Genomic DNA, 12,103 nt, shown 5'->3' on the forward strand with positions numbered 1-12,103 from the left:
ATTGAGTTCCCTGGGTTTTGTCAGAAAGGATTTAAGGTTTGAATCCTAGGGGGGGGGGGGGTCTTGCGGCAGGTTTAGTACAAATGGTAGTAATAAATAACCAGTTACGTAGGAGTAAAGATCCCTAACTCTGAAGGATGAGGGCCACTTAAAGCGAGACGGAACGGCAGTGACAGTCCAGTGCTGCAGTGTGACAGCCGGGAAGTTGCGGCCCCTGTTCCGACGGCGGCTATAATTATGGGGCCGACGAAATGCTGCGCCAACAGAGTGCAGCTGGGACGTTTCTGGGGGACTGGGTGTGGGCTGTCGGCTGAATGAGAGATGAGGAGATGACTGCAGGTCAGCTGTGGACCAGTCTGAGTGACCCAACGTTACATCATCGGCAAGGAGGAAAAAGAAAGAGACTGCAAATTTCCTGTCCTTCCTCTCCTCTGATGTCCTGTTACCCGTCATCCGAGCGCCCCACTCCGCCGGACCGCCGTCCCCCGAGCGCCCCACTCCGCCGGACCGCCGCCCCCCGAGCGCCCCACTCCGCCGGACCGCCGTCCCCCGAGCGCCCCCACTCCGCTCGTTGGTGCTCATTAGAAGAGGTCGACCCTCCATGCTGAAGAACTGGGCAAACATCAGAGTACAAAGCCAGACGCACTGGATGAAACCTTAATCACCCTACATAAATACAGAGCTCAAAATGTCTGAGCATAATGTTGAATATTTAAAATGTTAGGTATCTTATGTACAGTCTGCAGTAAGGAAACTCGTCTCTAGCTCAGCAATGCAAAAATATACTGGATGGTTTGGCTCAGCTATGATAGAATATTCACGCTGATGTAATTAGACGAACAGAAATCCAAGTCTGAATACATGATTATTGTTTGTTTCTGTTTGCTGTGCTATCAGGAACAGATGGGATTCGCCTGCATCTATCGACCATGGCGGACGCTTCGGAAGTCAGTGGGCTGAAGGAAAAAATATAAATAATTTCTGGAGCCAGAACAGGTTTGTGTTCAGTGCAGGATAGGATAGAGGCTCACTTTGTGTTTGACTGCTTCTCTGATCTGCAGCGGCTTAAAAGAATGCCTTGCAGGACTCTCTCCAGGTCGGCAACTGCTCCTGTCCATCATCCTCCCTGTCCTGAGGTGGCACTGTGTTGACACCTGGCCTCAGTTTCAGGGAATCCCCCGATTGGTGAGCCGGAGAGCAGCCTTCACCGCCTGTCATAATGTACCTCTCAGATGAAAGGCAGCCTGTGAGAGGCTTGGCTCAAAATAAGCTACTGCTGCATTGTGGGAAACTCCCTATGACTCAGCAACACCCCAGTAATTATATAAAAGTCATTATTTTTTAGGGGTTGCCATGCCACGTCTAATAATGACAGGGTCCTCTCTGGGTGGCTAGCAGTGAGCATGACAACTGGGCTACAGTTTAACTGGAACCCGGCAGCCTGACAGACGGCACCGCGGTGACATGTTAACAGTGATGGCAGTATGGCCACTTCTGACACCCCTGTTCTGTCTCTCGGCCTCCCTCGGCGTGTCCTGGAGATAAACAGCTGATAAGCATCGTGAGAGGAGCTGAGAGAGGTTGGATCAGGCAGACGGGAAAGACGGCCCTGAATCCCAGGCACGGCTCCAGCCTCCGTGTGACATCGACGGAAGCGGCGTTTGAACTCGCGCACACTCAGGTGGGCTTGTAGTGAGCACATGCTGTCCTGAACGATTAAGCAACCCGCCTCAGGGTGTTCAGCTGAACGGTGCCCACACCTTATGCCCATGTTCCACGCAGCGTAACAGGCGATAATGACCCATGTGGCCGAGACGTTCTGCAGAGCACAGTTAATAGAACCTTGTCATCGTTACACATGAACCCTGATATGTGACCCTGTCCCTCACATTGATGGCCAAATGTATCTCATGAAGCCTCTATAAACCATGATGACTGATATATGCCACTTTCGCCTTCGGCTGATTGGTCCCATGTCCTGAAAAACTGCTCAGGATAAACCGATGGGGTTCTGTCACAGAGAAGAGCTTCATCCTTGCATCTTCGACGTGGGATTGCTACCTGAAATATCTTTGGTGGATCTATGGTGAAAGGAAGTGCTTAGAGAGAGCAGATGCTCGGCACGGCTTCCTGGTATCCCAGAATTCCTTGTGCTATCATGTGTTCCTTCTATGTCTGTGTCAACCCCTGATAATTCAGAAGCTAGACTTGCAGAGCTGTGAGAAAATAAACCCTCCTTTTCCAGGTAAATATTGGTCTCCTTGCGGAAATAATAAGTACTGTGAGGAGCAGTTGGAGCTGATTGGTTAACGGGCTTCCTGCCTGTCCAGCACGCGGACAGCTCTGCTGCTTTTATGGGTCCTGACTGGGTCCAGTGCACCATCATTATGGCACTTAATGTGCAGACCTGCTTATCCGGGCTCTAATCCCATCTGACAGCTTCTGTTCCACGTACTGGGCAGGGGCTGGAGGACCTGTCAAGATGTCCAGTGGAGGAATGGAAAAGTGGTGGAGTTGGGGGACCAAACTGCTCAATGGCCACCTTCGGAGGTGCCCATGAGACAGCCAGCATGGGGGGGGGGGGGGAGAGCGTTATGTAACCACACCAGAGGGCCTAGCGATAGGAGCAAAGCCCAGCTCCACCAACACACTGAGGTGGACCAAGCCCTCAGCACTGGTTCTCTATTTCAGTTATCAGTGATGCCATTCCCTGCCTCTACCATGAATATTCATAATGTGTGACCTTCTGGGACCTTAAAGGGAACGTTATTCCTGAGTCAAATACACCTGCCGTCTAATTTTTACCTGCATTAACCCTAATTTCGTTATGAGTGCCTTGATTCAAGCCACTAATGTTCCCTTAATGTTTTCTCTTCTGCGGCATATTCAGCATCTCCACGGAAATTTGTAAACACATCAAAGAGGCATCAGGATTTTGCCCTTCGCATCCACAGTCCTCTGGCCAATCAGGCTCACGCATGTTTTCCTGTGGCAGGTAGGAAAACCAGGTGCACTGGCCTGAATGTGTCCCCCTCAGCCGTATGGCCAGCATCACAAAATACAAACTCCCGTCACCGCAGTGCATGCATCCCCATTTTGGTTCTGCTTCTGTCTGGATTCTGGTTCTATCTTTTCACATTTACACAGCTTTTGAAACACAGGCTGTGCACTGACCTGGACCCCTGGCAGTCCGATCGCTCTCTCGGTACTTTCCGGTGGTTCTGTAGGCATAGGGCTGAAGAGACCAGGAAAGGCAGCCGTCAGCAAGGGCCAAATATTTACTTAGTTTTCACTCACTGTGGTTCTTCTATAGCATTAATGGTTTTAGCATCAGATTGTTTTTAATGACTTTAGAGTCACTCACTGGTATATAATGTTTTCCCATGCAAATCCCCTGAATACACTCTCAGCCATAAAAAATGCATTATTTAATGAAATCTGCCAATTAGAAACATCTCATTATCTCTCTGTAAAAGTCGGGCTTTGCTCAGGGACTGCAGTTAGCTTTACCCTCCATAAAATGCTCCTTGTCTCCTTGACAGGTAGAAACACAAACAAATCTTAGTGCAGGCGATCAGAAGATAGGCCACAGCATTACACACAAGTGGACTGTAAGCTGCAGCTTGACAGCTCCTTGGCACCCGGGCAAGAGGAGGGCATCGAATTACTGAACTCCAGGTGGCTTTGGTCCGCTGGCTAGAGTGAGATTTTTTAAAATTTGTGAAACAAAAATGCGCACACATGCACCTGCATTTACATGTATGTAACAGTTATATTCTATAAGGTTTGCAACCTACCCCAACGCAGCTAATTTTAGGTTTATAATGGAAAAATATAGATTTGCCGTAGGATTTCTAGTGTGAGTGCCTGAAGCGAGAGACTTGGCAACCCTCTGAACTGCAAAGACCATCTATCATCATCGGTTTTTGACACTTTGACTGACTGAGAAATATGGTTTAATGGGATGTTTAAAATACACCACTGACTGGTAAAAAAAGATGTTTTATATCCAGTTGAGTCAGCAGTTAGCTCCCAAGTCTGTCCTCTGAGTAAGCATGTTTTCAGTCTGTGTTTAAGTTACTGTGGCTTTGCCTCCTCTTCTCCTCTCTGATCTCGTGTTGTAGGGGTGTCCTTCCTGGACAATGGCATCGTCACTACCTGGCAGAGATGCTCAGATGAGACACGGGCAGGGGGTCTATACACCTTAGCTCTCCTCCAGGGCTGCGTCTCCGCCCTGTCACCCGTCGCCGAGCAACTGGCACCGAGGCAGCGAGAAACGGGTGTCTCATTGCGGAAGACATGCCTTTACTTTCCATGGTGGCATTTCGAAGGCGGAACGGTTTGGTTTTCAGGTACCTTAGCAGCAGCCCAAATTAAACAGTGGAACAAAACAGTCAGCCACCTTAATTAAACACGACGCCCGCTTGTATATTACTTGCTATTAGTTGAAGTAAACCCATGAGCCTTTGGCATCTGAAGACTCTGCAAAGCGTATTTGTGTCAGATTAATGGGTGATGGAGTGAATCCTATGACAAAGATCTCTTACAGTACCTGTCCGCGTTTGTTGTTCCCTCTGTGTGCATCTTCAAAGATCAACTTAAAAATTCAGCAGTGAGCCAAAATTCAGGAAGCTGTTCTCCATGCTTCTTGAAGCAGCGTACGCTGACTGAATCTAGCTCAGAGAAAAACAAAAACAGAGACTTGGCTCCCAGAAATGAATTTATTGCGCTGAGACTCAAGGCTCGTGCCACGGTAGAATACATCACTGCAGGAACTACATTTGGGAACTGGGAACTTTTTAGGAACTCGAGAACTTCTGTAGGAACTGGGCGTGATTGTAGTTCCTGGGAGGTAGTTCCTGGCCCCTTTTTAATGTAAAATATGCAGAAATATAGTGACAGCGTTATTAAAATGTTTCCGTACGAACAAATTCACAGCCTTAACTGAGCGTCAGTTGCTGGGTCTCAAATTCTGCTCATTTTCTGCCCCGATTCTCCACAGGATGCAAAAAGAGCAGCTGCTTCATTGACCCTGGACAGAGAGGATCTGAAATGTGCAGATACAAGCCGATGGAGACCGATACCAACCTGCCGAAGGACCAGTCCCACTACACCCACCAACATGCAACACATACTGGAAAACACTGGGTATGTTTCAAGTTTCAAGTTTTATTGTCACATGTGTTCAGGGAACACAGCAAAGTTCTTGTAGCACAGTTGCAGGGGAGGGGACGGGTGCATGGGGTGCAGAACAAACAGTATTTCAATACAAGACAAGTGCAATATAAGAATAAGTAATGTAGCATGGGGATGAGGATGTGAGAAATGGCAACAGAACAGTATATAATGTTGATAAAGTGCAGGTAGTATACTAAGCCAGTGTTTCCCAACCCAGTCCTCGGGGAACACGGACAGTCCATGTTTTTGCTTCCGCTCACCTCCCAGCACACCTGTACCAGGTTTTCGGTGTTCCTAATTGGCTGGGAGGGAGCAACAACGTGGACTGTCCGGGTTTCCCCGAGGACTGGGTTGGGAAACGCTGTACTAAGCAACCTGATGGCTTGAAGAAAGAAACTGGCTCTGGAGCTGGCAGTGTGGGAGGTTTGGGAGGTGCGGGTGGTGCTGGAGGTTCGGGTTGTGACGCACCGGTAGTACTTTCCAGAGGGCAAGAGTGTGAAAGGTGTGAATCTGGGTGGCTGGTGCCCCAGACGATGGGCTCGGCCCTCTTCTGACAGCAGGAGAGGTAGATTGTTTGGAGCTGTGGATGATCTGTGATGATGATCTTCAAAGCAGTCTGGACAGTGCTTTGCAGCAGTGTGAGGTCCTGAGCAGTTAGGTTACCCAACCACACCATGAACCATCCAGTCAGGATGCTCTCAGTGCAGCAGCGGTATAACTTACCGAGCTTTTGATTTCCACCCGAAAGCTCTTTAGCCTTCTCTGGGAGAACAGGCTCTGCTGAGCCTTCTAGAGAAAGCGGCTAGCATTTAGAGACTATGAGAGGAAATTGGAATTGGGGAACTGAAGCTGCTGACTGCCTCAATGGGATTTCCATGAATGAATAATGGGGAGTGAAGGCCTCTGATCTTTCTAAAGTCAACGATGATCTCCTTTGCCTTGTTGACATCAAGGCAGAGGTTGTTTCTCGGGGCACCTTACAATCAGGTCTTTTACCTCCATCCTGTAGGTAGCCTCTTCATCGCTGCTGATGAAGACAGTGATGGTGGTGTTGTCCGCAAACTTCGCCCAAGTCAATCTCAAGCTTCGCCAAAGTCAATCTCCACTTGAAAATCGTGGTCCGTCCCTCAGTGCTTGGAGAACAGTGGTGTCCATCCAGGGCTTCTAACTGGGATGGGAGCAGACAGTCCAGAAAGGAACACACAAGTCCATGCAGAACATGATGAAGTCTGTCACTGAATCAGCATAATCATCCATATTCATGTAGGACTCCTTGAAAATGGACCAATGTCCAGTACTGAACTTCCCTCACTGCTGGACTTGCAGTTGCCTTTGAATTTGTTGTAGCACAGGTCGAGAGTCCGGTCACCTCTGGTGGGGCAAGTTACATGCTGGTGGTATCTAAGGAGGACCATCTTCAGGTTGCAGTGATTGAAGGCCCTGGTGATGATAGAGATCGCTTCTGGGTTCTGGTTTTCTTGTTTGCAAATGGTGGTGTACAGCTCGTCTGATGCAGCTGCAGTCGGAGCCTCCGATGGGATGTAAATAACAGTGAGAAGCAGTGAGGAAAACTCTGTCTGCAGGGACAGCGGCCGGCAATCGATCGTCAGGTACTCCAGCACAGACCATCAGGACTGGGAAACTGCTTCCACATTGGTGCACCGGGTCATTGCAAATGACAACATACACGCTGCCTCCCTTAGTCTTGTGGGTATTTGCTATGGTGCTGTGTGAGTGGTGGCTGGTGATGTTCTGGGGTTGCACAGCTCTGTCCGGAGTGTTTGGTCCCAGCCAGGTCTCAATGAAGCAGAACACACTGCACTCCAGAAGGTCCCTTTAAAAGCCAGTACAAGAGTGTAGCTTGTCCTGTTTCCCGCCCGCAATTCCCTCAGGTCTGTCAATGGTTGCCATGGTTTACTAGAGTTGAAGTGTTCCAGACAATATCATCCAGTGATTTGAGAATGTGAGGGTTTCCTGCAACTTTATATCTAATGTCCAGTGTGACGGTCATAAACAACGAAACAAAAAGTCACATGTGTAAAAACAAAAACATACAAGAAAGGAGAGAGTGACTCGCAGCGCGTCGCCATGGTATGGTGCCATCATGAAAATGTGGGTACAAGTACAGCTTTGTTGATGGGAAAAGTGTGAAAGTGTATGCTGGCTGTGCAGCCAGTTGGGTGTGATCAGGGGATCTTATCAAGCAACCTGCACAAACCCTGAGGTTTCTTCAAGGTAAATAGACATCTCTGGAAAATAATCATGTTCATACAGATACAGTATAGAACAAAAACTGATCTGCTTTAAAATCCCTTTGCATGCAGCCAACTGCATCATATACAAGCAATAACTAGTATCTTTGCAGGCCAGAAACCAGCTGGACATGCATGTTGATATTTACTGTTCTCTTTCTCTCTGTATAAAAGCCACAGTTCTCATTTTTCCCTGTGTCCTTCACAATCGTTCATCTCATCCATGGGAGAAAAAGAATTCTTGCTAATGTCGCCGCTAAAAGAGGCCATTGTCCCAATCGGAGTCGGGTGTGGCAGGCTGGGACACGGTGAAGATGTCCTGCCGACTGTCCCTGGTTCTGGGGTTGGAGGGCTGGGCTGGCTGCCTCGTCTCAGATAGTAGCCTTAGGATCTCCGCTACCTGGGACTCCAGGGTGGCCAAGCGGCCTGCCAGCATCTGGATGTCGCCCTTCAGCTCTAGCCTGGCCTCGTGCAGGGTGCTGTGCAGTTCCTGCTCGGGGATGGCCGGGCTGGGCTGGTGGTCCTCAGATGGGAGGGAACTCGGCACCTCGCCAGATTTCTCAGTCCTGGTGCTACTGCCGTCACAGGAGTCCGTGCTGCGAAGGGGGCTCTTCCCCCGACTGTCCTGCAGGGGGAGCTCCACAGGGCTGACCCTGGCAGTGCTGTTCCAGCCCCCTGTCGACTCCTCAGGGGATGCCGTAGCACTGCGAAGGCGCATCCAGCCCCGGCTGCTAGCCAGCCTGCTGCAGGAGGGGCTCCGGGCCCCAAAGCAGTCGGATCCATTGAGACTAAGGCTAGGTTTCAGCTCCATGATGTCACGGTTGCTCTGCTTGTCCAACTCTCCGGCTCTGATGTAGGCCAGCGAGTTCTGCATGGGCGTAATCTGGGACACGGTGACCACCCCGGTGTGGCCTTGCATAGGGTACAGGTCCCGATGTGGGTGGAAATGCTGGTCCAGATGGTTCTTCTCCACTTCCAGCACTGCACCCACCTGTGCCCGGAGCTCCTTTTGCTGTTTGAACTTCTGGAAGACCTTCCGGACAGGGTGATCCACTGGGATGGTCAGGGTCACCTCGTTCTTCTGCCGTTGACGCTCCTCCTCCTCTTTCTTCACATCACTGATCTTCCGGAAGATTATCTGAGTGGTGGGACAAAGGCACAGAACGAAACAAGAGCTCACAAAGAACTCCTCAAAACTTCCTGCCCAGAAGAGACATTAAAGGATGACACCAAAACATTAGTTAAAAGTGGGGTTGTGAACTTTATATACAGTCATGGTTGTCATAGCCCAGGGGACTGCAGTCAGGGGTCATGTAACACACAAATGTATTTGTTTTAAAGGGACAGTCACAGGCTGAGGAACAACAAGGCCATCCTGTGTGTCCCTATCGTCAAGCACCATTTACTCACAAGGCTCAAAGCGTAAGATTATGCTACCATTACAGTTTTACTTTAATCTGTTGGACAGGAAGAGCTGACACACCAAAAACAACCCCTCTAAATAAGGTGTCTTGAATGACCTTGCAAAGCTGCATCACCAAAATGTCCTAAACTGATCTGCTAAGTGGCAGAGTCGTCAGGCAACGCTTCTCATGTCTCGTGTCTCCACTGTCAGATGGAGGTTTTAAAAGCCCTCTGGATGTTAGGTAGTCATGGCAGCGTGACCATTCCCAATATCAGTTACTCATGATCAACTACTATTGCCCCTTATCTAAGAGACCAACGACTCCAGTATCTGGGCAAAGGGGATCATCGCTGTCGTACACACAACGTTCATCACCAGTCAAGCTTTTTGGGCCCCCAACCCAGACTAATCCAATTATGTTCCAAATTAGTTAGGGCCCCTGTCACTCAAGGGCCCCTAAGAGCATCCATGATCATCCATGCTCACGCCGCTCAGGCAGACGGGTAAGTAGTCACCGATGCAGTCCTCCTCCTCTACTTCATCCATCTGTTCTTTTACTGACGTCATGGGCTGTCCTGTTTAAAGCAGACAAGCGGCCTTCCCCGCATGCTTACTGACACGCTGTTCAGGTCATGTGATGACTGACATCACCAGTATGCAAGGGCTGGGCATGTGTGTTGTTCCCGCAGTTTCAGAGTCTTCAAATACGGCTCTGAGGATGGGCTGAGCCAGTGGGATCAATACCTCTCAATACTGATTGATTCTGCATTAACCAGCTTAAACAGCTTAAGCAATCTTTAAATCAAGGATGGTTTGTGGGGAAAAGATGCCAACTTAATTTTCAGAAGCATTTCAGAGAGATTCTCCCCTTGTATGGCTTTTTCTTCTCGTAGTGAACACAAATTGCACATCATTTGTTGTCTTTGGGGGGTCTTAGAATTGTGGTTCCACCATTTCTCTAAATTGAATGAAGGAGTTTCACGCGTTTCTGTACCTCAACGCATTTGATTAATCGGAAACAACAAAAAAATACATGTGTATGGTGGAAGTGACTCATCTAAGAGACAGAAGTGTATGATTTTCTGCTGAATCTGGCCTCCGGAACATCCCTCTTAGGCATCCAGCAGAAGTCAGCAAGCAAACTGGGACTCCACTTGCCTTGATACAATTTTTCCATATCAGAGAGAGAACAGGATCCAAATGTGTTACAGCCTTACAGCACTTTGCAATGTTCACAAATGGAAAAAAAAAACATTTTTCCCGAATTAAACTTTAATACATTCATACATTTTTAATAAGAAATTTTATATTACCAACACAGCCTAAAAATGCCACTCGAAAACTATGGTTGATGGCAAAATTGAGTGCATTTCTGAAATCAGCATAAAAACATAAAAAAACACCTGCCTTATTCTTTCTTTTTTTCCAGTGAGTCGAATGAATCATTCCTAATATACTAATATACAGGGTGGCACGCTTTCAGTTTGCCATGCAAGGCTGCAGTGCAGAGCGTCACCCGCAGGGTAACAAGCTGCCTGAGATCAGTCGCCCTGCTGGTTTCCAGTGCTCAGTGATCCCAGGCCAAGCGCCATAATGACGGACCAATTAGGTAACAGCCCATGTGGCTTCACTGGCAGGGGAGGTATCACTGCAGGATTGCAGTAAGCAAGGTGGTCTAATGTAACCACAGTTGAGTGGGGGGGACTCATGAAAATTAAAGTCAGCAGCCACATTCTGGGACGAACAGGCATGCTACCCTCTAGCACCCCCTACTGGCACCCTGCCAAAATGCTCTTCTATCCTCTCAATAGTTTGAACAGCATAATCAGCCGAGTCTGCTTGACAACATGACGTCTGTGCAGTGAGCGTGGCCAGTGGTGAGTGCTCTATGATAACAGCTACAAACCTACAGCATGTAGCACCCGTGTTGCTGCCCCGACAGTGTGAGTCCCCCCCCCCCCCCCCAGCCCTGACTGACAGAGGCAGAGAGAGCAAAGGGGGAGGACAGAGGGGCCCGGCACCCCAGTGCTCCTGCTGTTTGCAGCTCCATGCAGTGGCGACTGCAGTGTTTCCCACGGAGACGGCCTCTCACTCTAATTTAATGTCAAGTGCTCTGGGCAAACAGCACAGCAGGAGGCCAATGTCTCAAAAACATGCCACAGTGAGTTACGATCCCACATTATCCCTGGCTGACAACAAAAATGGAGGTAAGATTACTAGAAGCCCGGTAATTAATGCTGCTCTTTGATGTCGTCTTGATGTTCTGTCACCCACCGCGCTGGACTGCAGTGACTCTGTACTGTCGAGGGAGTTGACAGAACCCCGCTGGGAATTTCCGGAACCGGTTCCCCTCACCTATGCTCCCCCTATCATCGACTGAGACCCCCAAGATGGAAAAGTGCAACACCCCCAGCTCCCTGAAAATGGGGGGAGGGAGTTGGTGAAATACGGCTCTCGAGCTGTGGCAGGGGGGACCCCCTGACTCTCCTGTGGTGAGTCATCACAGATGTCACAGATGCATCAGAAGTACCTGTGTTTTAAAAAGGGTTCAAGGTTTCCAATCCCCACCCATCAATCGACCCACTTATACCCCGCATTTCTTAGCCCTCACAGCACATTAGACGGGCAATGCGAGGATGCCAGCTATCCTGGCTGTAGTGTGTAACACCATCCACTGCACACACACAGGTGTAAACCTGGGACCTTCTCAGTGCACGGTGACTCACTGATGAAGACGGAGAGGTGGAGCGGCAGTATAGATATGGTGCTGCACTCCCTGAACAGCATCTGAGTATCTTCTAAACTGACTGGCCCTCATACCTTCTCCTCTATGTGCTACGGGCTCCAGGCTGAGACCCACCGTCAGGTACCGTATCTCCCCCTCCCACTCGCATCTCCATGGGAACACACCTCACTGCATAGTCTCGCCCAGCGACCATCCACTACTGTTGCCATCTGACATCATTTGCTTCTAAAAGAAGGTCCGTAAAGGTATGTTCTGGCCAGGAAAAAGGCAGAATGGCAATTTCATTTCACCTTGCTTCACAGGGATGGAGAAAGACCTCTACCAATGTAACATGCCATCATTATTAAAACAGCAAGGTCACATTTGAAGCTTGAGTACAGCACCAGTCAAAAGTCTGGACAGACCTACTCTAAGCTGACCTTGAGGTTATGTAATTGCTGCGACAGTTGACCTGGGCCCCCCTACAATCCCAGGCCTGAACCCTATAGAGCTGGTTTGGGATGAGTTGGATTGAAGAGTAAG

At 49.2% G+C, this 12,103-nt stretch overlaps 2 protein-coding genes across 2 annotated transcripts in view; one reads left to right on the plus strand and one right to left on the minus strand.

Moving 5' to 3' along the window:
* The first annotated feature begins 2,534 nt into the window (after positions 1-2,534).
* LOC111851033 (uncharacterized) lies at positions 2,535-7,620 on the plus strand. Its single transcript, XM_072698971.1, has 5 exons — positions 2,535-2,550; positions 2,891-2,995; positions 4,125-4,352; positions 5,003-5,148; positions 6,188-7,620. The coding sequence occupies exons 1-5, from the start codon at positions 2,535-2,537 to the stop codon at positions 6,344-6,346; spliced, it is 654 nt and encodes a 217-aa protein (XP_072555072.1). The 3' UTR covers positions 6,347-7,620.
* The window catches only part of kcnh5b (potassium voltage-gated channel, subfamily H (eag-related), member 5b), a 39,992-nt gene continuing 33,038 nt past the window's right edge, over positions 5,150-12,103 (minus strand). The window contains exon 11 of the mRNA XM_023825529.2: positions 5,150-8,568. Coding sequence (XP_023681297.2) covers positions 7,687-8,568 — 882 coding nt within the window. The 3' untranslated portion in view covers positions 5,150-7,686. The remainder of the gene's footprint in view (positions 8,569-12,103) is intronic.

This window comes from Paramormyrops kingsleyae, chromosome 14 (assembly GCF_048594095.1).
Source record: "Paramormyrops kingsleyae isolate MSU_618 chromosome 14, PKINGS_0.4, whole genome shotgun sequence".
Classification (NCBI taxonomy): Eukaryota; Metazoa; Chordata; class Actinopteri; order Osteoglossiformes; family Mormyridae; genus Paramormyrops; species Paramormyrops kingsleyae.

Excerpts from the sequence above, each read along its gene's own strand:
- LOC111851033 (XM_072698971.1), top strand. Across the intron at positions 2,996-4,124 it reads CGCATGTTTTCCTGTGGCAG|GGGTGTCCTTCCTGGACAAT; the intron begins GTAGGAAAACCA and ends CTCGTGTTGTAG. Across the intron at positions 4,353-5,002 it reads CGGAACGGTTTGGTTTTCAG|GATGCAAAAAGAGCAGCTGC; the intron begins GTACCTTAGCAG and ends GATTCTCCACAG.